This window comes from Pan troglodytes, chromosome 15, assembly GCF_028858775.2.
Source record: "Pan troglodytes isolate AG18354 chromosome 15, NHGRI_mPanTro3-v2.0_pri, whole genome shotgun sequence".
NCBI classification, from domain to species: domain Eukaryota; kingdom Metazoa; phylum Chordata; class Mammalia; order Primates; family Hominidae; genus Pan; species Pan troglodytes.
Genome location: NC_072413.2, coordinates 21,600,247 through 21,627,745, shown reverse-complemented (window position 1 = coordinate 21,627,745; position 27,499 = coordinate 21,600,247). Strand labels below are relative to the sequence as shown.

General features: G+C 40.1%; 1 protein-coding gene across 2 annotated transcripts in view; it reads right to left on the bottom strand.

Moving 5' to 3' along the window:
• RNF212B (ring finger protein 212B) overlaps positions 1 to 18,300 on the bottom strand; it is a 35,558-nt gene extending 17,258 nt beyond the window's left edge. For both annotated transcript variants that reach the window (XM_001150530.6, XM_016925881.3), the window contains exons 1-4: positions 18,156 to 18,300; positions 15,772 to 15,872; positions 12,887 to 12,939; positions 11,809 to 11,883 (exon numbers count right to left, since the gene is read on the bottom strand). In XM_001150530.6, the coding sequence (XP_001150530.3) occupies positions 11,809 to 11,883; positions 12,887 to 12,939; positions 15,772 to 15,871 (228 nt within the window). In that variant the 5' untranslated portion in view covers position 15,872; positions 18,156 to 18,300. The remainder of the gene's footprint in view (positions 1 to 11,808; positions 11,884 to 12,886; positions 12,940 to 15,771; positions 15,873 to 18,155) is intronic.
• Positions 18,301 to 27,499: the final 9,199 nt, after the last annotated feature.

The window sequence follows — 27,499 nt, the reverse complement described above, 5'->3', positions numbered from 1 at the left end:
GTTAGTAACCCAAATATCCTAATCCTACCCTTGGGATTAGTGGGATTAGTCAGAAGTAAAATTATGTCAAAATCAGGCTAGCATCAAGAAAAGCCAAATCCTACCCTAGATTAGTTAGCCCTCCCTTTGACATTACCAAGGGTCGTAAGTGCATAAACAGACCCCACTGTGGAACTCCAGGGAGCCAGACTGGACTATGGGAGGGTCTTTTGCCAGGCCTAAGCAGACCTACTTTGTCTACTTGTCCCAAAAAACTGATCATTCCAAGAAGAAGAAAGACCAGTCCAGAAAACAACCAGCAAGGAGTATTAAAGAAGAAGTGATTTTGCCTGATGCCAGGGTACAAATGTTTAGCCTATATCAAACACATTCACTGAAGAAGATTCTAAAATCTAACTCAGTAATGTACCTCAGTACAGTACTTTAAAAAATTACCAATAGTTAGCAATCTTTCAAATCCCTCAGCCTCATGAAGAGGTTGGTCTCTTTCGTTTTTCCAAAGAAGATTAACTTTTGTTTGCTTGCTTGCTTTTTTAAAAATTAAAAAAATTTTTTTAGAAATGATATCTTGCTATATTACCCAGACTGGTCTTGAACTCCTGGTCCCAAACAATCCTCCTGCCTTGGCCTCCCAATAACTTACTTTTTCTTAAAGGTGTGATTATTTTGTTAATACAGTAACACAGAGCTGATAATAATAAAAGTAGTTCTATTGATGATAACACTTAACATTGTCTGGATAATGCAAGTGTTAAATATTGTTTGTTTTATTGGAACATTGATACCAACATTTTATTGGTATGAAACTATCTACTTCTATACCCTGATTCCTTTCCTTTATCTCCATACTAGGACCAGGTAAGGATATCATGGTCTTCATGCTCTGGATTCCTACCATTTTACTATTGATAACATGTCAAAATACAAAATTACAACAAATTTAGTTTAAAGATATTAACTGGCTTTGATTTGCAGTCCTAGACTTGAGGAACACATTATTCTAAAAAACAGAATGAGTGTTCTGATTAACTGAGAAGACAAGTTGGCTTTTTAGGCAGAAAAGGGCTGAAGAAAGCAGAAACAGAGAACAAAAAGTGCATAGGTTGGTTCAAAGTTACTTTCCTTGTAAAGGGTAAAGCAGAGAGGACTTCTTTATTATGCCAGCTAAAATTGGCCTGTTTGGAGATTTAGCTATTACCTCTCTCTCTCCTGATTTCTTGGAAGATCAGATGAACTGTCAGCATGAGTAATTCCATTTTGGTTTGGTCTGTTGGACCTAGTACAGAAACTCAATCCAAACCAACAGCCTTGTATAAACTTTATTTTATATATGAAACATAATTTTTATTTTATATGCTTGAGAGAGCATATTAAAACTTCAGTTCTGAATTAGGTCCAACAAAAGGTTGGAAAGAGTAAAGGAGAAATAACTGAAAAATACTGAGAGAGGCACAGTAATGGAAGCAAAGGGGGAGCTTAGTAGGTTTACTATGATAAGACAAGACGTTTTGGTCCAATGTGGGTTATTGTAAACAAAACATTCTTGTTTGTTTATAAAACTAGGCCAGGTGCAGTGGCTCATGCCTGTAATCTTGGCACTTTGGGAAGCCAAGGTGGGCAGATATCTTGAACTCAGGAGTTTGAGAACAGCCTGGGCAACGTGGCAAAATGCTATCTCTACCAAAAGCACACACATACAAAAAAGTAATATATGCTTTGGAAATGAATATTAGTTTGATTATCATTTTTGTACTAAAGAATGACCTTCCCAGTTCTTATTTTTATTTATTTTTATTTTGATAGAGATGGGGTCCTGCTATGTTGCCCAAGCTGGTCTCAAATTTCTGGCCTCATGTCATCCTCCAAGTGCTGGGATTATAGGAGTGAGCCACCATGCCCAGTTTTAGTTTTTTTTTTTTTTTTTTTTGAGATAAAGAGTATTGCTCTGTCACCCAGGCTGGAGTGCAGGGGTTTGTTCACAGTTCACTGCAGGCTCAACCTCCTGGACTCAAGTGATCCTCCCACTTCAGCCTCCCGAGTAGCTGGGACAACAGGTGCATGCCACCATACCCCTCTAATTTTTTAATTTTTTTCTTCTTAAGAGAAAGGGTCTCACTATGTTGCCCAGGCTGATCTCAAACTCCTGGGATCTAGCCGTTCTCCCACTTCGGCCTCCCAAAGTGTTGGGACTACAGGAATGAGCCACTGTGCCTAGCCTTAGTTCTTATTTTTAAATGTCAGCATTTGTATTTAGTTGAAGATTTATTTTTGCACGCGATTTAATTTTTGAACATCTGTAAATAAGTCACTAAGTTTTAGAAATTCACTTTAAAGATATTGGTAAATTCACGATCTCTTTGACATTCAAAACCTATTAGTTGGCTTTATCTATCTTTTGTGAAACTCCCTCATTCCATAATATCTACAAGCAAGTCTTAGTATTTTTGAACTATATATCTGGATAATCATTTGCTTGATAAAAGGACATTTCTCTTTAGAAGTACTCCAACTCAAAAAATAAGAAAGGATGACAGAATTGGAATTTTACAACTTCTAATGAATTAAGGATCTCTGCAAAGTTCATCAATGGCTACCCTCATACAAAATAAGAGACATAGACCATTAAGTACCTCTTGGTGGAATACAACACTGGAATAAAGTGGTCTTGCCTCACCTTTCCCCGCCCCCAAACCAATGACGGTGATAAACCCTAAACTTACCTAACAATTTACAAGAAATAGAGGACAGAGGAACATATGAAATGACTCCATAGGTACAATAAACAAAATCCACACTGTGAACAACTCTATAGACAAAAGACCATTTTCTTCAATAATAACTTAAAAAGAAACAAGAGAAAACTTACAGTGTAAAAGAAACTTAAGAGACATAATAACCAACTGAAATATATACCTTTATTGAAACTCAATTCAAAATGTGAGAACATTTTAAAACTGAGACAACTGGAGAAATGTGAATGGGGACTGATAATTTGATAATATTATGGAATTGTTATTTTAGCATGATGTGGTTATATTTAAGAAAAAAGTTCCTATCTTTTAGAGATACACACTGAAATGTTTACAGATAGAAATTACGTAATATTTGGTTTTGGCTTTAAAATAATCTGGGTGGGGGTGGCAAGAGGTATGGATGGAGGAAAATTGGCCATTCACTGATAATTGTTGAAGTGGAGTGATGGATGCATGAAAATAAACCGTCCTCATAGGGTTTAACAAGAATTACATGCTTGGCTCTGGACAGAAATATAGTTATAATTAAGCATTAATCAGGCTGCACTTTGGCCCACTTCCTTTTAGCTGCGAAAGTCACATCACACTAGATGCTGACCATTTGCATCCTCATTGTTCTCATAAATAGAATATGACATTAGAATCATAAGGCTTTTGCTTAAAAGTTGCTTAAGATAGTTTTCAGATCCTGAATTCCAGTGGAACAGTGAGTCTAAAGACCCCCACAGAGGAACTGAATCAGCATGAGAATGCAATTTCTTCATCCCCGCGTCTCATGACTTCAACCTGCATTCCTTAACCAATCAATGATCCCCACACCTTGGCTTACTACCTGTCCAACCCTTTAAAAACCTCTAGCCTCAAACTCCTCCTGGAGGCAAATTTGAGGTTTCCTATCTCCTTGTTCAGCTGTCTTATGATTAAACCCCTTTCTCTGCTGCAACCCAGTGTCTTGGTGTACTAATTTGCCATGCACTGGGCAATGAACCTGATATGGTTCAGAAATTAATTATATTATACATATCATTATATTCTTTTAAACATTTGAAATTACATGTGATAAAATCATAATAAACTTTTTTTTAACGGGCTGATTTTGAGGGGGATCTTTTGAACAGGGTGTGGTGTAAGAAATACATATATGGTCTTTGCCCCTGGTTCCTCACAGAGTTACTAAAACCCTTGGCATTTCCTGAGTGATAGGAGCATCTTTTGTTATTCATAACAAGCCCCTTTCAACCATACCTGAATTTGTGCTAATGAGGTGACTCTTGGTGGGTCCTAGGTAGCATCAAAATGGGGACTTGTTGCCAGAGGAATCAAACACTGTTTAGAGGGTTGGGGTCCCAACCTTTCTTCCCACCCCCCCCAACCCCTGACAATCAGAGAGGGAAAAGGGGCTAGAGATTGAGTTCAATCGCCAATGACAAATTCTTTAATCAATCATGCCTATGTAATGGAACGTTCATAACAACTCCTGAACAAGGGGGTTCAGAGAGTTACCAAGTTGGTGAACACTTGGAGGTGCTGGGAGGGTAGTGCATCTGGAGAGGGTATGGAAGCTCTGCACCCCTCCTCACATACTTTGCATCTTTTCCATTTGGCTATTTCCATGATATATGGTTTTCTTTCTTTCTTTCTTTCTTTCTTTTTTGAGACAGAGTCTAGCTCTGTTGCCAGACTGGAGTGTGGTGGCACAATCTTGGCTCACTGCAACCTCCACCTCCCAGGTTCAAGTGATTCTCCTGCTTCAGCCTCCAGAGTAGCTGGGATTACAGGCGCCCGCCACCACACCCATCTACTTTTGGTATTTTTAGTAGAGGCAGGGTTTCACCATGTTGGCCAGGCTGGTCTCGAACTCCTGACCTCAGGTGATCTGCCCGCCTCAGCCTCCCAAAGTGCTGGGATTACAGGCATGAGCCACTGCACCTGGCCCCCATGTTGTATCTTTTATAATAAACTGGTAATAATAAATAAAGTACTTTTCTGAGTTCTGTGAGTCATTCTAGCAAATTATTGAAGCTTGTGGGAGCAGGAGGAAGTTCATGGGAATCCTCAAGTTTGTTGTTGGCCAGTCTGAAGTATTTTAGCCTGGGTACCCCATTCGTGGCTGGTGTCCAGCGTCGGGGCAGTCTTGTGAGGCTGAGCCCTAAACATGTGAAGTATGATACGAAAACTCTAGGAATTAGTGTTAGAATTGAATTGAATTGAATTGTTGCATACCTAGTTGGTGTCAGAGAACTGGTTGATATCAGAAAACATCTCACACAGGGGCAGAAAATATATAGTGCAAATATTATTCATCTTTCCATTTAGCAAACCTTTACTGAACACTTTACGTCAGGCATAAGAACTGGAAATGCTAAGATGAATAGTATGGGTTCTTGTCTTTTAGTAGTGTCAAAGGAAAATATGTTGGACCCCCCAAATCACTAAGCTAAAGGGAAAAGCCAAGATGGGAAATGCTCAGGGCAAACCTGCCTTTCATTCTATTCAAAGTCACCCTTCTGCTCACTGAGATACATGCATATCTGATTGCCTCTTTTGGAGAGGCTAATCAGAAACTCAAAAGAAGGCAACCATTGGTCTCTTATCTACCTATGACCTAGAAGCCTCTTCCCACTTTGAGCTGTCCCACCTTTCCCGATCGAACCAATGTTCATCATACATATGTTGATTGATGTCTCATGTCTCCCTAAAATGTATAAAACCAAACTGTACTCTGACCACCTTGGGCACATGTCGTCTGAACCTTCTGAGGCGCATGTCCTCAATCTTGGCAAAATAAACTTTCTAAATTAACTGAGACTTGTCTCAGATTTTCCGGGTTTACAGTAGCTTATCACAGTCTAGTAGAAGAGACATTCTGACACATGAACTAATAAGTAAAACACTAGGTTATACGCAGAACACAAGCACGTACAAGATATAGAGATAATGATTAAGAGGTAACTATTAATTCAGTCTTTTTTTTTTTTTTTTTTGAGACAGAGTCTCGCTCTGTCACCCAGGCTGGAGTGCAGTGGCGCATTCTAGGCTCACTGCAACCTCTGCCTCCCAGGTTCAAGCAATTCTCATGCCTCAGCCTCCCAAGCAGCTGGGATTACAGGCACGCGCCACCATGACACCTGGCTAATTTTTTGTATTTTTAGTAGAGACAGGGTTTTACCATATTGGCCAGGCTGATCTTGAACCCCTGACCTCAAGTGATCCACCCCCTCAGCCTCCAGAAGTGCTGGGATTACAGGCGTGAGCCACCACAGCTGGCCTAACTTAGTTTTTAAAGTGTAGAAATCAGGCATTTCAGGTATAAAGGTATGAAAGTATATGGTCTGTAAAAGAACTGCAAAGACCTAAATCTGCCTAATAGATTAGGTAATAAATAACCTTACGTAATAACTTGTGTTTGTACATGAGAGGTGAGATGGTAGTTGTGATTGAAATTGGAGAGGTTAGGAGGAACCAGAACGTTAAGGTAACTATGTATCACTCTGAGCAGTCTGAAACTTAAGTGATAGGAAGCCACCAAAGGATTTTGAAAAGGCAGTTACTTGTTCAGATTTGTAATTGAAATAGATTATCGTGACGGTTCAGAGGGAACAGATTTGAGCAAAAAAGAACCCTAAAAATGCTTTCTTAGCAAAAGCAATTGGAGAATTGTTAGTAAGATGTCTGAAGTACCCACTCTGGATGAGAGCCACAGCAGCCCACCAGGCAGAGGGTTATGTTTTGGGTTGCACAGTTTGTATGATCAAAGGAATAATACCTCACACTGGCCTAAGGTTCCTCAATCCCCTGCTCAGTAGTGATGAAGAATTCAACTACACTCTTTCAGAAGTCCTAAATACTGAAAGCTTTTCCTTTTTAGGTAAAATAATATCAAACTAAATACAACTTTTCTTCAAAAGCATCATTGAGTATCTCTTTTTAATTTTTTATTTTTACACAAGCTGGAGTATGGTGGTACAATCATGGCTCACTGCAGCCTCAACCTCTTGGGATCAAGCGATTCTCCCACCTCAGCCTCCTGAGTAGCTGGGACTACAGGTGTGTGCCACCATGCCCAGCTAATTTTTAAATTTTTTGTAGCGAAGGGGTTTCACTATGTTGCCCAAGCTAGTCTCAAACCCCTGGCCTCAAGCAATCCTCCCACCTTGGCCTCCAAAGTGGTATGAACCACTGCGCCTGGCCCACTGAGTACCTCAGTTGTTCAAATTCTTGATTCAGCTGAGGGATGGAGAAGCTCTGGTCTATTGATGAGATCAAATCTTGACCTGATTTTATTCCAACAGTATATGTAGCAATTATGTATGTATATATTAGTAAAAACATATGACTTCAAAAATCTTTTAAAAACCATAAAATAGACCAAGGGTCAGCAAACAACTGACCATAACCAGCTGTCTGTTTTTGTAAATAAGTTTTATTGGAACATAATTACACACATTTGCTTACATGCTATCTGTGGCTGCTTACATGCTGTCTATGGCTGCTTCCATGCTACAACAGCAGAGTTGGGTAGCAGCATCGGAAATTGTATGGCCTGCAAAGCTTAAAATATTTACTGGCCTGCTGTGGTCTGAATATTTGTGTCCCACAAAAATTCATTTGTTGACACTCAACTCCCAATGCAATAGTATTAAGAGATGGAGGCTTTAGGAGGTGATTATGTCATGAAGGCTTTGCTCTTGTGAATGGGATTAGTGTCCTTATAAAAAGAGGCTTGGGGGCCGGGCGCGATGGCTCATGCCCGTAATCTCAGCACTTTGGGAGGCTGAGGTGGGCGGATCACGAGGTCAGGAATTCGAGACTAGCCTGACCAACACAGTGAAACCCCATCTCTATTAAAAATACAAAAATTAGCCAGGTGTGGTGGCGCATGCCCGTAATCCCAGCTACTCAGGAGGTGGAGGCAGGATAATTGCTTGAACCCGGGAGGCGGAGACTGCAGTGAGCCGAGATCGTGCCACTGCACTCCAGCCTGGGCGACAGAGCAAGACTCTGTCTCAAAAAAAAGAGGCTTGGGGTTGGGCGCAGTGGCTCATGCCTGTAATTGCAGCACTTTGGGAGGCGGAGGCGGGCAGATTGCGTGAGCCCAGGGGTTCGAGACCTGGGCAACATGGTAAAACCCTGTATCTATTAAAAAAAAAAAAATACAAAAACTAGCCAGGTGTGGTGACATGTGCTTGTAGTCCCAGCTACCTGGGAGGGTGAGGTGAGAGGATCGCCTGAGCTCAAGAGGGCAAGACTGCAGGGAGCCATGATTGCACCACTGGCCACGACCACACCACTGCACTCCAGCCTTTGTGACAGAGTGAGACCCTGTCTCAAAAAAATAAATAAAAAGAGGCTTGAAGGAGCCTGTTTGCCACTTTTGCCATGTGAGGATGCAGCAAGAAGGCATTATCTTGGAAGCAAAGAGTAAGCCCTCACCAGACACTGAATCTGTTGGTGCCTTGATATTGAACTTCCCAGCCTCCAGAACTATGAAAATTAAATTTCTGTTATTTAGAAATTGCCCAGTCTAAGATATTTTATTATAGCAGCCCAGACAGACTAAAAGAGCTGCTAAGGATGTAAAATGGTACAGCCACTTGGGAAAACAGTCTGGCAGTTCCTAAAAAAGTTAAATATAGAGTTACCATTTGACCCAGAAATTCCACTCATAGGTATATACCCAAGAGGAATAAAAATATACGTCCATGTAAAAACTTGTACATAAATGTTCCATAGCAATATTACTTATAATAGCCCCAAAGTAGGAACAACCCAAATGTCTATTGACTAATGAATGGATAAGTAAAATGTATATCCATTTATATAATAGATTATTATTTGGCCATAAAATGGAATGAAATACTAATAAAGTCCTAATAGAGATGCTACAACACGGATGAAACTTGAGAGCATTATACTTAGTGAATGCAGCAAGTCACAAAAGACCATACATTATATGATTCCGTATTTATGAAATGTCCTGAACAGGAAAAACCATAGCAACAGAAAGTAAATTAGTGATCGCCTGGGGATGGGGAGGGTGGGAAGGGTTTGGGAAGTGCCTGCCAATAAGTACAGAGCTTCTTTCTGGGGTGATGAAAATGTTTGAAAATTAGGCAGTAGTGTTTGCACAATTCTGCGGATGTATTAAAAACCACTGAATTGCATACTTTAAAAGGGTAAATTTTATGGTATGTAAATTACATCTCAATAAAGCTGTTATTAAAAAAGAAGGTGATTGCATGAAAACTAGTGGACCTAAAAAAAAAAAAGTAGATGGGGTGTTTATACTTCCCTTGAAAACAATTTTTTTTTTTTTTTTGAGATGGAGTTTTGCTCGTGTTGCCCAGGATGGAGTGCAATGGTGTGATCTTGGCTCACCGCAATCTCCACCTCCCAGGTTCAAGTGATTCTCCTGCCTCAGCCTCCCGAGTAGCTGGGATTAAAGGCACGTGCCACCACACCTGGCTAATTTTTTATTTTTAGTAGAGACGGGGTTTCTCCATGTTGGTCAGCCTGGTCTCGAACCCCCGACCTCAGGTGATCCGCCCACCGTGGCCTCCAAAAGTGCTGGGATTACAGGCGTGAGCCACCACACCCGGCCAACAATTTTTTAAAATACAAACTTCTTTTCACTTATATGATCTTCAACTATTTTTAAGTGGGTTTGTGATCACTCATAACCTTTCATGACTTTTCCACATTATTCTTTAAACTAATAAAGTACAGTTTTCAGATTGGGCATGGTGGCTCACACCTGTAATCCTGGCACTTTGGTAGGGCAAGGTGGGAGGACTGCTTGAGGCCAGGAGTTTGAGAACAGCCTGGGCAATATAGCAAGACTGTCTCTGTTTTTTGTTTTTTGTTTTTTAAAGTACTTTACAGTTTTTTAAATATTTCCATAAACATTGTCTCATTGGATCTTTACAAGAAGTAGGATAAGTATTATTATTTCATATTACATGTGAGGAAGTATGACTGGTTCAAAGAAATAAAGCTATAAGTTAGCAGGCCGAGTTGGTCATTAGATTTCTACATCAACAGTTTTCCCAGTATTATCACTTTACTGTATTTCATATACATTAAAGGAAAACTTCAATAGGGAAGATTATTTCATTAATTCTTTCAAAAATTATTTATTGAATCCTTCTATGCTCCTGGTACTATGTTAGGAGCTGACATATAAGATGAGTAAGACTGAAATTGCCCTGCCCCCAGGAGAATCGCTTGAACCCTGGAGGCAGAGGTTGCAGTAAGCTGAGATCTTGCCACTGCACTCCAGCCTGGGTGACAGACAAAAGCAAGACTCCATCTCAAAAAAAAAAAAAGAAAACTTACAGACTTACAGATCTATATGAGGTTCTCCAATCCCTCAGAAAGATTATCTTGAGGTGAGTAAAGAATTCAAAACAGTCAGTTTGATCAACTATTAGCACAAAGTACAGCAGAAAAATGGCCTTAAGTCATTGTAGAGATCGGAGAACGTAAAAACATAAATAGATATTTACAACAACATTCCATTCATTCATTCAATGACAACGTCTTGAGTGTCCACTACTTATTAAGGACTATTAAAAGAGAACAATAAGCAAAACCAACCACATCTGTTTTCATGGAGCTTATATTCCAGTGCAGGATTCAGACAACAAATATATAACATAATGTTAGAGAAAAGAACTACAATGAAAAAAAAAGCATGGTAAGGAGTAGAAAATGTTGGGGCTACTATTTGAAATATGAGAGTCACTAAAGGACTGACTGAAGAAGAATGTTTTGAGCAGAAGCCTGAATGAAACAATCTAGGTATTGGATCAGTTACTCAGCTTCACAAATTAGGAAAACACATTTTCAGACTTTGCTGACTTCACCAAATTGGCCCTTCACTAAAGTGATGATTAACTGACCCTTTCCATTTCTTTTATCTTGATTACTTGACCATGTGTAATTGGTCCCATGATCAGGCAGGTTAGGATTCAGACTACATATGATTTCTCTACTGATCATTAACTATGCCTAGGTTTATTTATTAACTAAAGGTCAGCTCTTTCTCTTGTTCCTATGACCTTGTTTACATTTCTCCTTGAGTCTCAGCTGGATTTTAATATACTTATAATGTTAAATATAGTGTATGTCAAATATGATGGCTCAACCAAGCAGCTAAAGACAGCAAGCAGCAAGCTGTAATTCCCCTTACTCCATCTCTAGAGTGAGGATTGAGAGGCAGGACACTGAAGAAAAATTAAATCTTCAACCAGAAAATGACTAAGGATCATCTTGAGGTTTAGAAAAGGGGTATTTTCAAAAGAATAAGAAGTAAGAGTATAGAAAGGGAACAGTGATAAAAACCTCAAGAAATATGCCAAGATAGGAATTCCATGAGGCTATAGAATAATCTAAGAGAAATGGGGAGTAGAAAGAAAAAAACCAAAGTTTTTACAACTTGGGAACTCTCTCAAATGGTTGTCCTGCCTTCTCTCTACCTTCTTCTACATTCCTGTTGCTCCTGATCAAGTCAATTGTATGCCAACATATGACACATCAAGAAAAGATATTTCCTAAAATTCAAGCAACCAGTTATGAACACTAAATGAAGAGGTAAGTATTACTAAAAAGGTTATTGAAAAGTGAGAATGGGAAACAAGAAATACTCTCGTAAACTTAGTGCTATAAACTACTGGTTGCAAGTTAAACCATCAAACCTATTGTTTGCAGGGCCAGGCCTATATACTCAAAGCAATTTTTAGAAGGTGCATCTATCTGCTGAGAAAAATGATAAAGCTCCCTAAAACAACCTTTAGTCGTAGAAATTAATTAATACAACTAGGAAATACAAGGCAAGATGTTAGCTACTTAGTGACTTTTACAGCCTATCACAGATTCTGGGTCAATAAAAAGTTAACTGATTGAAATTTGTATCATCAAGGAAGAAAGCAAAGAAAGCAGTCAATTTCCCTCCATTGTGTACAAATGCAGTTTAAAGAAAACCTTTGATAAAGGAATAAGATGCAATTAGAATTTGCCTGGAGAATCAGATTTTCTTCACTTTTGTTTCTCATACCTGAGAGATGTGACTAAAATACTGCAAAGCTGTCTCCACAGGACTTTTGAAAAACATCTTCTCCTGAGGCTTCAGCTACGAAGAGAGCAATACACACTGTGAGAATATCCACAATTGAATAAAATAAAATACTGACTAACATGACAAAAGATGTACCACCTTTTCTAATGTACCTGGCATTATCTCCACTGTGTGTAAAAGGGAGATCACCACTCTTCTAGATGTACATTATATGTCCAATTCTCCTTACCTTGTGCTTCTGTAACAGTGGTCACAAATAATGCTTCCATCTGTTGTTTATACTCTTTTTTTTTTCTTTGAGACAGAGTTTTGCTGTTGTCACCCAGGCTGGAGTGCAGTGGTGTGATCTAGGCTCATTGCAACCCTCGCCTTTTGGGTTCAAGTGATTCTTCTGCCTCAGCCTCTTGAGTAGCTGGGATTACAGGTGCCTACCAACACACCCAGCTAATTTTTGTATTTTTAGTAGAGACGGGGGTTTCCTCATGTTGGCCAGGCTGGTCTCGAACTCCTGACCTCAGGTGATCCACCTGCATCAGCCTCCCAAAGTGCTGGGATTACAGGTGTGAGCCTCCTCAGCTGGCCTGTTATTTATACTCTTTTTACAAACTTCTATCTGCAAGTTTGTTTCTTTGCTTGCTTGCTTGCTTGCTTGCTTGCATTTTTTTTTTTTGAGACAGAGTCTTACTCTGAGCCCAAGCTGGAGTGCAGTGGCGCGAGCTCAGCTCACTGCAACTTCCACCTCCTGGGCTCAAAGTAATTCTCGTGCCTCAGCCTCCCAAGTTGCTGGGACTACAGGCCCGCACCACCACGCCTGGCTAATTTTTTGTATTTTAGTAGAGACAGGGTTTCACTATGTTGCCCAGGGTGGTCTCAAATTCCTGAGCTCAGGCGATCCACCCGCCTTGACCTCCCAAAGTGCTGGGATTACAGGCCTGAGCCACCACGCCCGGTCTTCTTTTCTTTCTTTTTGAAACAATTCATCATCTGTACTGTGTATATACTTCCTACAGGCCAGGAATGGGATGAGACAGTTTGTGGCAGGGGGAGAAAAACTTACATTATCAGAAAGAGCCAGATGCTTGCAGGCAGTTCCACAAACAGCACATTTTTCTGGGAGGAAAAGGGAAAAAAATATTTGGCTCTCATGAGCATGAGGTAAGATTTAAAGACTTAAAGTACATGGCAACAATCTAGTATGCTAGCAAAGGAAGAAAAAAAGGGTTCTTACTGAATTTAGAATATCATTGTGTTATAAAAGGACATCAACTTAAGCTCTGTTCTCTAAACAAGTGTTTCCAAACTAATATGTTGAGGTATAAGTAGGGCTTTCACACCGTATGTCTACCCATCTCCCTATCTTTTTAAATTTTATTTTACTTTTTCTTTGAGACAAGGTCTCACTCTATCACCCAGGCTGGAATGCAGTGGCACAATTATGGCTCACTGCAGCCTCAACCTCCCGGGCTCAAGTGATCCTCCTGCTTCAGCCTCCTGACTAGCTGGGACCACAGGCGCACACCACCACCTCAGCTCATTTTAATTTTGTTATTATCTTTAGAGATGGAGTCTCCCTATGTTGCTCAAGCTGGTCTTGAACTCCTGGGCTCAAGTGATCCTCCCACCTTGGCCCCCGCAAAGTGGTGAGTTTATAAGCATGAGCCACCACCCCAGCACCTCCTGCCCCATCTTTTTATAAATTCCCAATTTTCTTCTGTGGGACAGAAGGGACAATTCTAAACTCCCAGCAGAAGTACTGGAGTACATTTACAAGAGTAAGGAAGAGTACAAGATACCAAAGATCTTAACTTTAAGTTACTCTTTTTTATTCTATTGACCTGACAGCAGGCACACATTGGGTACTATAAGAAAGTCCCCAGTTATGCCTACCTTGTCATCACTTTGCTAATATTTGTTAATCTTGCTTTGAAGCTCTGCTACTCTCATTCCCCAATTAACCCAATCTGAAAGAAGCAAAAATTAAGATTCCTAATCTTTCCCTGTAAAGTGAAATTTTAGTAGTGGGACTGGTCATTGATTAAGACAAATGCCATGTCAGGAGAAAACATCACATGGCATATGCTTCACGGAGACAAACCACTCCAAAGTGAGCTGCTGTTACCATAGTAAACAGCTTTTTACATTAGCGAAACTTTAAAAGGTCATGAGATTGGTACAGAGAAAAAACCTTCCCCTGAGGCTACTTAACTTGACTGTTCTTTCTCTGGGGACTAAAGGTTTTTCTTTTTCTTTTTCTTTTTCTTTTTTTTTTTTTTTTTTTTTTTTTTTTTTTTGAGACGGAGTCTTGCTCTGTCGCCCAGGCTGGAGTGCAGTGGCACGATCTTGGCTCACTGCAAGCTCTGCCTCCGGGGTTCACACCATTCTCCTGCCTCAGCCTCCGGAGTAGCTGGGACCATAGGCGCCCGCCACCACGCCCGGCTAATTTTTTGTAGTTTTAGTAGAGACGGGGTTTCACCGTGTTAGCAGGATGGTCTCAATCTCCCGACCTTGTGATCCGCCCGCCTTGGCCTCCCAAAGTGCTGGGATTACAGGCATGAGCCACCGCGCCCGGCCAGGTTTTTCTTTTTCCCGGTCCGTAACGTTGCCAGAGTGAGCTAGAAAGTACATAACATTCTTCTCTTAAGACAAAACAAAACAAAACAAAAAAATGGCTTACACCTGTAATCCCAGCACTTTGGGAGGCTGAGGCAGGCGGATCACTTGAGGCCGGGAGTTCGAGATCAGCCTGGCCAACATGGTGAAACCCCATCTCTACTAAAAATACAAAAGTTAGCCAGGCATGGTGGTGCATGCCTATAATCCCAGCTACTCAAGTGGCTGAGACATGAGAATCGCTTGAACCTGGGAAGCAGAGGTTGCAGTGAGCCAAGACTGCGCCACTGCATTCCAGCCTGGGTGACGAAGTGCGACTATGTCAAAAACAAAACAAAACAAAAACTCCCACAGGTCTCCATCACCTGCAGGATGAAGTTCAGGCTCTTTAGCCCAGTGTATAGAGCCTTCCATCATCCGACACTGCCTACTTCACTAGCCTCATCTCTCACCACTTCTTACCTTACTGTTTATACTCTAACAATCTCAACTATGTGTAGTCCCCTGCACTATGGTTTTGTGATGTAATATGTCTTTGTACATGCTGTTCTCTTAAACTAGAATAAATCTTCCCTGCCTTATCCACTTGGCAAATTCCATTTTATCATTCAAAACCCTACTGAAGCATCACTCCTTCTGTGAAGTCTTCCGTGATCAAAACACCCTACCCCAAGTCCCTCTTCTAGGGATTTACACACCTTGTAAGTATTGCAGCATTAAAAAAAAAAAAAAAAAAAAACACTGAAATTTAAATATCCTTTCTAAGACTTAATAGCAATAAGAACTTGGTCAAATCACTTATCCTCTCTGAGCCAGTCTCTTCATTTGTAAAATGATTCTACTAATAATTACCACCTGGGCTTGTGGTGAGGCTTACATAAAATTGGTTGATATGAAACTGCTTTTTAAGCTGCAAAGGTATCATCATCATCATTTCTAATCAAATTGATGTCACAGACTAGACCACTTCCCCTTTAGAAATGGCTCTTCTATCAGCCAAACTTTCCTCTATTCCCATCCATTATACTTATTCTATCTCTTTTCCCTGAAGAGTCTGATGCCTTGTGGCTTTCCCAGCCAGACTTCAAAACACTAACGAGTACATTCTGGTCCTCAAGTAACAGATTTGCTAAATCATTTGCTAAATAATTTAGCACCATTCTTTATTAATGGATTCCTTCAATTTCTAAAATTGACAGTTTCCTACAGTATCTTTATCACCATTGACCTAATAAGTGATTTTTATCCTAAGTCACACATAGAAATGGCTACTCCTTACATCCTTACATGAAAACATTTTTCCCTGAATCTGAAAACAGTTGAGTCACTCACCCAGAGTCACACACTTTTTACAGAAAATATGGCCGCAGCTGGTGACAAAGAAATGGGCCCCATCTTTTCGGAAGCACTCGTTGCAATGAAACCAATCCATTCTGGAGCAGATAAAGAGAAAGAGTAAGAATAACCTAGAGAATAACATAATTATAGCTGTTCCAAAATCTGTGTAACCATGCTTGCTTAGCTTCTGATAGCTTTTTGGGATGTGGCATATCATTGTGGGTATTCCAATTGGTTGTAAAGAAGTATATGTACATATAAAGTGAAAAAAAAGCAGACTGCTTTTTATAACAGCAGGCTGTTATAACATTGTATATATAAATGTGTGTGTGTGTATATATATATATATACACATATAAACACACATTTAGAAAAGTAATGGACAGACAGTGGTGAGATTTTTTTTATTTTTTCAGTGGTGAGGTTATGAGTGTGTGTGTGTGTGTGTATTTTCCTTTACTTTTTTTTCCCCCGGGTTTTCTGGATTAATACATGTGCCAGTTTGTAATTAGAAAATACAATCCTGGCCAAGCACAGTGGCTCACGCCTGTAATCCCAGCACTTTGGGAGGCCGAGGCAGGTGGATCACCTGAAGTCAAAAGTTTAAGACCAGCCTGGCCAACATGGTGAAACCCCATCTCTACTAAAAATATAAAAATTAGCCGGGCATGGTGGCAGGCACCTGTAATCCCAGCTAACCAGGAGGCTGAGGCAGGAGAATCACTTGAACCCGGGAGGCAGAGGTTGTAGTGAGCTGAGATCATGCCATTGCACTCCAGCCTAGGCGACAGAGCCAGACTCCATCTCAAAAAAAAAAAAAAAGAAAAAGAAAAAAGAAAATACAATCCTAAAAATATAAAAACAAAAAATGAATCGTCCATTTCTTTTTTAACTACTTCCTGTGATATGGTGAGAGTGGAGCCAAGAGAAGGTAGTGAACCAGAAAGAGAAGATCACATATTAGCCACTTGGGACACATTTTATCTAAGGGAAATAGGGCTGATGAATGATGGTATGGTCTCAGCTTGTATAATTTCCTTCCACAGAAGGAAATATACTTTTCTTCTGCAGAAACTCAGAATCAGGCCAAGCGCAGTGTCTCACACCTGTAATCCCAGCACTTTGGGAGGCCGAGGTGGGTGGATCACCTGAGGCCAGGAGTTCAAGACCAGCCTGGCCAACGTGGCAAAACTCCGTCTCTACTAAAAATAAAAAAAAATTAGCTGGGTGTGGTGGTGCACGCCTGTAACCCCAGCTACTTGGGAGGCTGAGGCATGATAATTGTTTGAACCCAGGAGGTTGCAGTGAGCCAAGATCGTGCCACTGCACTCCAGCCTGGGCGACAGAGTGAGACTCCATCTGAAAAAAAAGAAACTCAGAATCATAGATCTGAAATGGACTTTGAAAAATCACTTAATGTTTTGTTCAGTCCCAACATTTTTCAAAAGAGGTACCTGATATTCAGTAAAATTAAATGACTTGTCGAAAGTTCCATCTTTAGTTATTGGTCTCCTGATTCCCTATGTAAAGTTCTTGCTCCCACATTAAATAACTTTTGTGTTAGACATGGTAATCATATAGCCTGTATTTTCTGCCAATACCAATTTCATATACTTTGTTAAATACCTGAGTAAATGTGACTTTGTAAGGTTTCTTTGTGGGATTATTATTATTATTATTATTATTATTATTATTATTTTGAGACAGGGTCTGGCTCTGTCTCCAGGCTGGAGTGCAGTGGCAGATGAGGGCTCGCTGCAGCCTGGAACTCCTGGGCTCAAGCGATCTTCCCACCTCAGCCTCTGGAGTAGCTGGGACTACAGGCGAGCACCACCACGCCTGGCTATTTTTTATTTTTATTTTTATTTTTTGTAGAGACAAGGCCTCTCTGTGTTACCCAGGCTGGTCTGGAACTCCTGGACTCAAACGATCCTCCTTCCTTGGCCTCCCAAAGTGCTGGGATTACAGGCGGGAGTCACTGCACCGGGACTTTTCGTAGGATGTGTGTGTGTGTAACCGCTGAGGGATACAAACTTCGTAAGATTTACGATAAAAAATGTACTGAATAAACAGCTCAACGCAAACGCATCCCACAGTGCCACGAGCTTCGTTGTCCTATTTGTTTGATCGTGATACACTAACTTTCACCAGCAAGTGAGTCTAAAAAACCACTGAAAAGGCCCCGTTCTATATGCCCAGGTTTGTTTAAGGGCAGCAACAATGTCATCCCCTGAATTGACCAGATGAGCCCAACATAAAAAAGGCAGTGAACAGGGTGATTAAGGCGACCCTGAGGGCAAAATTCCCCTGCTTTCCAGAGGCGATGGGGCCTCAGCCGTCTCAAGTTTCTCAGTTCTTTTTCTGGCTACACTCCCTACCCGCTTGGCTGCTGTGATTCCAGAAAGCCTCAGATCTCAGGAAATCATCCAGTTCTCCTCACGAAGAGCTGGACATGGCGGGAAAGTAAACAGCTGGCTTGGCACCGGGTGAGGAAAGAGGCTGGGCGCAGCCGAGGCAGTGTGTGAGGTGTGGGCGGGGCCTGGCGGTATGCTAAATCAGTGGGCGTGGCTCCGTGGCGTGCGCGGGGCGTGGGCGGGGCCCGCAGAGGCTGTCACTGGGCGCGGAGCGGCTCGCGGTGGCGGGAGAGGGGTGTAGGAGCCTTTTCCCAGCAGCCCAGGAAAATTCACCTCACTTAAAAGATTGGGGACAAATAAACACTGAACCTAATCCCATACATGTTACTGTGGAAACAAAAAGGTGAAAATAAAACCTAATTAATGTTCCAATAAACGATGAGAACGCAATATAAATTGTGGTCATAAAGTGGGCGAAAACTTTTGCTTAATATTCTAAAATGAAATGAAAATAATGGGTGCTTTGAAAGAATAGCGTAAAATCGGAAATAGGAAAATTTAAAAATGATGCGGACAAAGAACGGTGTGATATTAATTGAGAACTAACAAATTTCAATTTAAAAAAGTCAACCTTTATTCAGAAATTTTTGGCCAGGGGCGGTGGCTCACGCCTGTAATCCCAGCACCTTGGGAGGCCGAGGCGGGCGGATCACTTGAGGTCAGGAGTTATAGACCAGACTGGCCAACATGGCGAAACCCCGCTTCTACTAAAAATACAAAAATTAGCCGAGTGTGGCGGCACGCACCTGTAATCTCAGCTACTGAGGAGGCTGAGGCAGGAGAATCGTTTGAACCCGGAAGGCGGACGTTGCAGTGAGCCGAGATCGCGCCACTGCACTTCAGCCTGGGAGACAGAGAGAGACTCCGTCTTAAAAAAAAAAAAAAATTAGCCGGGTGTGGTGGCGGGTGCCTGTAGTCCCAGCTACTTAGGGAGGCTGAGGCAGGTGTATCACTTAATCCCACGGGGTCGAGGCTGCAGTTAGCTGTGTTCACGCCACTGCACTCCAACCTGGTTGAGGGAGCAAGACACTGCCTCAAACAAAAAAAAAAAAAAGAGAGAGACAGAATAAGATTGGCATCAGATTTCTCCACAGAAGCATTCTAGATAACAATGAAACAACATTTTCCAGATTTTCACGGAAACTATGATCCCAGAAATTTATATCCCCTTATATTGTGTTCAGGTATAAAGGCCACTGGCAAAAAGCATGCAAATGAGCTTTTCCTGAGGAATCCACTTAGAGTAGTAGTTCTCAAACTTTTTGGTCTCAGGCTTCCTTTACAAAATTATTGAAGACCCTCCAAAGAGCTTTTGTTTATGTAAATTGCATCTACCAATATTTACCAAATTAGCAATTAAAAGTGAGAAATTTTAAAATATTTATTATTTGAAATTTTAAAATATTATTTGAAAACAATAATAAACCCATTAAATGTGTGTTTGTTTGTTGTTGTTTTTTGGGGTTTTTTTGGGTTTTTTTGTTGTTGTTGTTGTTGTTTGAAACAGAGTCTCACTCTGTCGCCAGGGCTGGAGTGCAGTGGCGCCATCTCGGCTCACTGCAACCTCCGCCTCCTGGGTTCAAGCGATTCTCCTGCCTCAGCCTCCCGAGTAGCTGGGATTACAGGCGCCTGCCATTACGCCCAGCTAATTTTTTGTATTTTTAGTAGAGACGGGGTTTCACCGTGTTGGCCAGGCTGCTCTCGAACTCCTGACATCATGATCCACCCGCCTTGGTCTCCCAAAGTGCTGGGATTACAGGTGTGAGCCACCGCGCCTGGCCAAAATGTTAATATAAATAATCTATGGAAAATATGTTTTCCAAAACAAGAAAAATTTAGTGAGAAGAGTGGCATCGTTTTTACATTTTTGTAATCTCTTGCTATGTAGCTTAATAGAAAGCTGGTGGAGTCCTATATTTGCTTCTGCATTAACTTTTGCAGTACGCTGTTTTGGTTGGAGTGTGTGAAGAACATTTGGATTCACTCAAATATGTGGGGAAAGAGAATGGTATTTAAATGGCCTTTTCAGATAATTGTGAACATTTCTCTTTGATATCACATAAAAATTCAGGAAGTCTGAGTTAAAAGTTGATTGCAAAGTGGGATCTGAACCATATCAATGAACTTTTTATAGCCGGTTACATTAAAATTATTTGGTCTGTTTTGCACTTTAAATGGATCTTTTGCCCATGCACGATTTTGTAACATCATACATTTAGACCAAACTGGTCATTTCAAAAATTTTGGTTCACTGAGTTATACACATCAGTGCATTTTGTTATACAATATTAAATATTGACACAGTTCATTACACAATATAAAAAATCACCTTTGTTAATATCACTATCTATCTCATCAGGTAAGTATTTGAGTCTTGGGAAGCTGTCAAGCTGTCAGTTGCAGGTACAAGTTTTCCAAAGGTCTAATTTTCATCTGAAAGCTTGAATTTTATCATTGGCAACAAATACTGTCACTGGTTTTCCTTGAAGTGGCAAGGCAATTTTGTTTATTTTTTAGAAAATGCCTACCAAATACCTAAGTCTGAATAGTTTGTATGTTAGATGTTCTTTCAAGTAAAAACAGTATTCCATGAAAAAAGTGATTAGCTCAGGTTACAAATCAAACTATTCCATAAATAGTTTTCTTAAATATAATTGTTTTTAAGAGATGGGCGTCTCCCTTGCTGCCCAGGCTAGAGTTTAGTGGCACAATCATAGCTTGCTACAGCCTAGAATACCTGGGCTCAAGGGATCCTTCTGCCTCAGCCTCCTCCACCTTGCCTGGCTATTTTTTTTTTTTCCTGAGACAGAGTATTGCTCTGTCACCCAGGCTGGAGCGCAGTGGCACCATCTCAGCTCACTGCAACCTCCGCCCACTGGGTTCAAGCAATTCTCCTGCCTCAGCTTCCCAAGTAGCTGGGATTACAGGCATTCGCCACCACGCCTGGTTAATTTTTGTATTCTTAGTTGAGATGGGGTTTCACCATGTTGGCCAGGCTGGTCTCAAACTCTTGACCTCGTGATCCGCCTGCCTCGGCCTCCCAAAGTGCTGGGATTACAGGTATGAGCCACCATACCCAGCCCTAATTTTTAATATTTTTTTAAGAGACAAGGTCTCACTGTGTTGCCCAGGCTGGTCTCAAATTCCTGACCTCAAACCATCTTGCTGCCTCAGCCTCCCCAGCAGCTGGGATTACAGGCACGTAGTATCATGCCTGAGTAATCTTAATTCTACTTAAATAAAAGTTTTCACTGGAAAATATTTTAGTGCCATGTGGAGTGGGGCGTTAGCCCCATCCAATATTAAAATATATTATAAAACGTCTGTAATTTAAAGTGTGGTGTTGGTGCATAAACGTGTAGACCAATGAAACAGAATCAAGTCTAGAAATAGAACCAAGTACGTTAATAAATTTTAACTGGTAAGTGTGCATGGGGAATTGAATTTTTATATACATAGAATTTGGACAACTGAATAGCCATCTGAAAAAATATAAAATTGAGTCTGTTTCTCATACTGTTTACCAGGATAAATTTCAAATGGATCAGAAATCTAAACAGACAGGTACCAGACGAAAATATTATTAAGTACTCTTATAACCTAGGTGTGCAGGAAATCTTCCTAGGATCCAAAAATCTAGAAGAGAGAAAAGATTGACAAATTTGACTAAGTAATTTTAAAAAAACTTTTTGCATGTACACACACACACACACACGAAAAGTAAAGCACAAAGTGACAAATTACAAAAAAAAAAAAATCAACTTAAATCCTAAAGGGCTAATAGCTTTAATATACAAAGAGCTTTTTAAAAAAGAAAACCAACAACTTAATAGAAATTTGAACAGTTGAAAAAAAAAAAGAGACCAACAGTTTTCCTAGAAAATATCTTGCTTTTGAGTGTTCTGGGCTTTTTGAGTGTTCCTTTGTATACATGGTATACATGGCTGGAGTGCAAGTGCAGTGGTACTATCTCAGCTCACTGCAACCTCTGCCTCCCAGGTTCAAGCAATTCTCCTGCCTTAGCCTCCTGAGTAGCTGGAACTATAGGCATGCACCACCAGGCCTGGCTAATTTTTGTATTTTTAGTAGAGACAGGGTTTCACCATGTTGGCCAGGCTGGTCTCGAACTCCTGACCTCAGGTGATCCACCCACCTTGGCTTCCCAAAGTGCTGGGATTACAGGCATGAGCCACCATGCCCAACCTACCCATATTTTCTTATTGTTGAGTTTTGAGAATTCTTTTTTTTTTTTTTTTTTTTTTTTTGAGACAGGGTCTCACTCTGTTGCCCAGGCTGAAGTGCAGTGTCATGATTATGGCTCACTGCAGCCTCAACCTCCCAGGCCCGAGTGATTCCCCTAACTCAGCCTCCCGAGTGGCTGGGACTACAAGCATGCGCCACCATACCCGGCTAATTTTTCTATTTTTTTTTTTTTTTTTGTAGAGATGGGGTTTCACCATGTTGCCCAGGCTGGTCTCAGACTCCTGGGCTCAACTGATCCTCCCACCTCAGCCTCCTAAAGTACTGGGATTATAGGCATGAGCCACCAAACCCAGATAAAATTTTCTTTTCTTTAAATATTCTTATCTTTTCTTCTACTCTGAAAGGAAAATGGGGTACCTCTGGAAATTTTCTTCAAAAATTCTAGAAATCTAGATTTGTAATTTTGATTTTACATTTAGGTATATGATTCATTTGAGTTAATTTTCTACATGGTGTGAGGTATGGATTAAAGTTTGCATGTGCATATGTGGGTGTGTTTTGCATGTGGATATCCAATTGTTTCAGCACCATTTTTTTAAAAGATTAACTTTTCTCAACTAAATTGCCTTTGTCAAAAATTGATTGCCTAGAGAAAATAATTCCATTTGTGACAGCATCAAAAAGGATAAAATATTTAGGAATAAATTTAATCAAGGAGAGGCACAAGACTTGTTTGTACATAGAACACTACTTAATATTGTTTACAATAGCATCCAAAGCTATATACAGATTCAATGTCATCCCTATCAAAATTCCAATTATTTTTTCAGAAATTGAAAAATCCACCCTAAAATTAATATAAAATTTCAAAGAACTTAGAATAGTCAAAACAATCTTAAAAAGGAAAAAATTTGGAAGACTCATATTGCCCAATTTCAAAACCTACTACAAAGCTACTGTAATCAAAACAGTGTGTTTCTAGCATAAGGATAGACATATATAGACCAACAGAATAGAACTGAGAATCCAGAAATAAACCCTCACATCTATGGTCAGTTGATTTTTGACAAGGGTGTCAAGACCATTGAATAGAGGAAAGAACAGTCTCTGCAACAAACAGTGCTGGAAAAACTATGTCCATATGCAAAAGAATAAAGTTGAATCATTACCTTACACCATATACAAAAATTAACTCAAAATGGATCAAAGACCTAAATGTATGGGGGAAAACTCTAAAACTCTTAGAAGAAAATATAGGGGAAAATCTTCATGACCTTGTATTTGGCAATGGTTTTTTAAATACAAAAATAGCACAGGCAACAGAAGAAAAATAAATAAAAGGGACTTAGTTAAAATTAAAAACTTTTGTGCAACAAAGGATACTATCAAGAAAGTGAAAGGCAACCCACAGAATGGGATAAAATATTAGTAAATCATATATCTGATAAGGTTTTAATATTCAAAATATAAAAAGAACTACAACTCTCTCTCTCTTCCTTTTTCCACCATTGTGGTGTGTATTCGACTCCGCTTCTCATCATGTCTTCTCACAAGACTTTCGGTATTAAGCAATTCCTAACCAAGAAACAAAAGCAAAATCATCCCATTCCCCAGTGGATTTGGATGAAAATTGATAATAAAATCAGGTACAACTTTAAAAGGAGACATTGGAGAAGATTCAAGCTGGATCTATAAGGAATTGTGCACGAGATGGCACACATATTTATGCAGTATCAAGCTCATAACCATCTTACCATATCAAGCTAAAAATGTCACCGCTATCTGGACAGTTGGGCGTGTTTTATTGGGAATATAGTTTTTCTGTTTGTTTATTTGCTGTGCACTAGTAGTCTGGGTTCAGTAATAAATACGTGAGAAATTTTGTTTCAAAAAAAAGAACAACTCAACAACCAAAAATCAAACAACCCAATTAAAAATAGGCAAAAGATTTGAATAGACATTTCTAAAAAGAAGATATAGAAGTGTCCAGCAGACACATGAAAAGATTCTCAATATCATTAGTCATAGGGGAAATGCAAATTAAAACCACAGTGAAATATCATTTTACATGTGGTGGGGTGGCTATAATTTTCTAAATGAAAATATGTTTTAGGAGGATATGGAGAAATCAGAACCCTTGTACATTGCTGATGGGAATGTACAATGATGCACCTGCTTTGGAAAGCAATTTGGTGGTTCCTCAAAAAGTGAAAAATAGAACTATCCTGCCATGTGACCCAGCAATTCCATTCCTAGGTGTATACAAAATAATTTAAGACAGGGGCTCAGATATGTGTACACCAATATTCATACCAGCATTATTCACAATAACCAAAAGATAGAAACAACCCAAATGTCCATTAGTAGATGAATGGATAAACAATGTGGTGTGTATATATATATATATAAAATATTATTCAGCCATAAAGGAAATAAAGTTTTGATACATGTTACAACATGGATGAACCCTGAAAAAATTATGCTAAGTGAAATAAGCCAGACACAAAAAGAGAAATATTGTATAATCTCACTGAAATATCCAGAACAGTCAGATTTATAGAGACAGAAAGTAGATTAGAGGTTAGCAGGAACTAGGGGAATGAGAGATAGGAAGTAATTGCTTAATGGGTGAAGAGTTTCTGTTAGTGGTTATGAAAAATTATGGAAATAGAGATGATGATTGTACAACATTGTGAATGTACCTAATGCCACTGAATTGCACACTAACAATGGTTAAAATATCAAATTTTATGTTATACATTTTACCGAAATAAAAAGGAAAATCGGTTGTCTATACATATTCAAGCCCATTTCTGCATGCTCTATTCTGTTCCACTGATTGATTTGTCTGTCTTGATGCCAATACCATACTGTCACTTACTGTAGCCTTATGATAAGTCTTGAAATGATGTAGTCTTGATCCTCTAACTTTGTTCTTTCTTCTTCTTGTGTTTTTGTTTTGTTTTGTTTTGTTTTTTTGTTTTTTTAGAGAGAGTCTTGCTCTGTCACCCAGGCTGGATTGCGTTAATGTGATCACAAGTCACTGCAACCTGGAAGTTCTGGGCTCAAGTGATCCTCCCTGCTCATCCTCCCTGCTCATCCTCCCAAGTAGTTAGGACTACAGGCACATGCCACCACACCTGTTAATTTTTTTTTTTTTTTTTTTTTTTTGGGTAGGGATAGGGTTTTACTATGTGGGCCAGGCTGGCCTCAAACTCCTGGCCTCAAGTGATTTTCCTGCCTTGGCCTCCCAAAGCTCTGGGATTACAGCTGTGATCCACTGCACCTGGCCAGCCTGTTCTTTTGCAGAGTTGCTTTGACCATTCTAACTCATTTGCATTTCCAAATGAATTTTATTATCAGATAAACAATTTCTAAAAAGAGCCTGATGAGTTTTTTTTTTTTAGACAGAGTTTCGCTCTCGTCACCCAGGCTGGAGTGCGATGGCATGATCTCAGCTCACCGCAATCTCCACCTCCACTACCTTCAAGCAATTCTCCTGCCTCAGCCTCCTGAGTAGCTGGGATTACAGGCATGTGCCACCACGCCCGGCTAATTTTGTATTTTTAGTAGAGACGAGGTTTCTCCATGTTGGTCAGGCTGGTCTTGAACTCCCGACCTCAGGTGATCCACCTGCCTCGGCCTCCCAAAGTGCTGGGATTACAGGCTTGAGCCACCATGCCTGGCATTGCCTGATGAGATTTTTAAAAAACTTTTATATTTTTAGAACTTTTTATTGACCAGGTGTGGTGGCTCAAGCCTGTAATCCCAGCACTTTGGGGGGCTGAGGTGGGTGAATCACCTGAGTCCAGGAGTTTGAGATCAGCCTGGCCAATGTAGTAAAATCCTGTCTCTACAAAAAATACAAAATTAGCCAGGCGTGCTGATGCATGCCTGTAGTCCCAGCTACTAAGGAGGTTGAGGTGGGAGAATCTCTTGAGCCTGCAGGTTGAGGCTGCAGTGAGCAGTGATTGCACCACTGCCTCCAGCCTGGGTGACAGGGCGAGAACTAGTCTCAAAACAAACAAACAAAAAAACACTTTTTGTTCTATTTAATGTATATTCAATGTATATTGATATTTAATGTATATTCAATGTATATTGATGTATAATATACATACAGAAGTATGCCTATTTCTTGCACACATAGCTTACTGAATTTCCACAAACTCAACACACCCATGTAATCAGCCACCCTGATCAGAAATCCTAACATTCCCAGCACCCAGAAAACCCCTGTGCCCACTTCCATACACCATCTCCCCTAAAGACAACCATTGTCCTGCTTTCTAATACCATAAATTGTAACTTTTTGTTTTAAAATAATTACAGAGAGAAGGTTCTTTGAGCACAAACTCCTCTTCTCCATTCCCTGATCAACGAATAAAGTTTCTACTCCGTTTTACCAAAAAAAAATTATAATAATAAAATAAAATAGCTATAGATTCATAGGAAATTGCCAAAAGTAGTGTAGAAAGGTTCCATATACCCTTGACTCATTTATTTCCCCAACAATAACTTCTTATATAAATATAATACAATATCAAAACCAATAAATTGACATTGGTACCATCCATAGACCTCATGACATTACTGATTTCATTAGTCTTACATATACTCATTTTTGTGTGTGTTCACAATTTTATCACATGTAAAGATTTGTGAGGCCACCACCACAATCAAGAAACAGACTGAAGGGCTGGGTGTGATGGCTCATGTCTGTAATCTTAGCAGTCTGAGAGGCCAAACCCGGAGGATTACTTGAGCTCAGGAGTTCAAGACCAGCCTGAGCAACATAGACCTCCTCTCTATTAAAAAAATAAAAAAAAAATAAAAAAAAAAAAAAAGGAAGGAAGGAAAGGAAAAAAAAAGAAGAGAGGAGAGGAGAGGGGAGGGGAGGGGAGGGGAGGGGAGGGGACTAGCCGAGATAAGACGAGACTGGTCCAGCACCACAAAGATGCCTTGTGCCATCTCTTACCATCACCCACCGGTTTTCCGTGTCCCCTTTTTTTGTTTTGTTTTGTTTTTGAGACAGAGTCTCGCTCTGTCACCCAGGCTGGAGTGTAGTGGCGCGATCTCGGCTCACTGCAAGCTCCGCCTCCCGG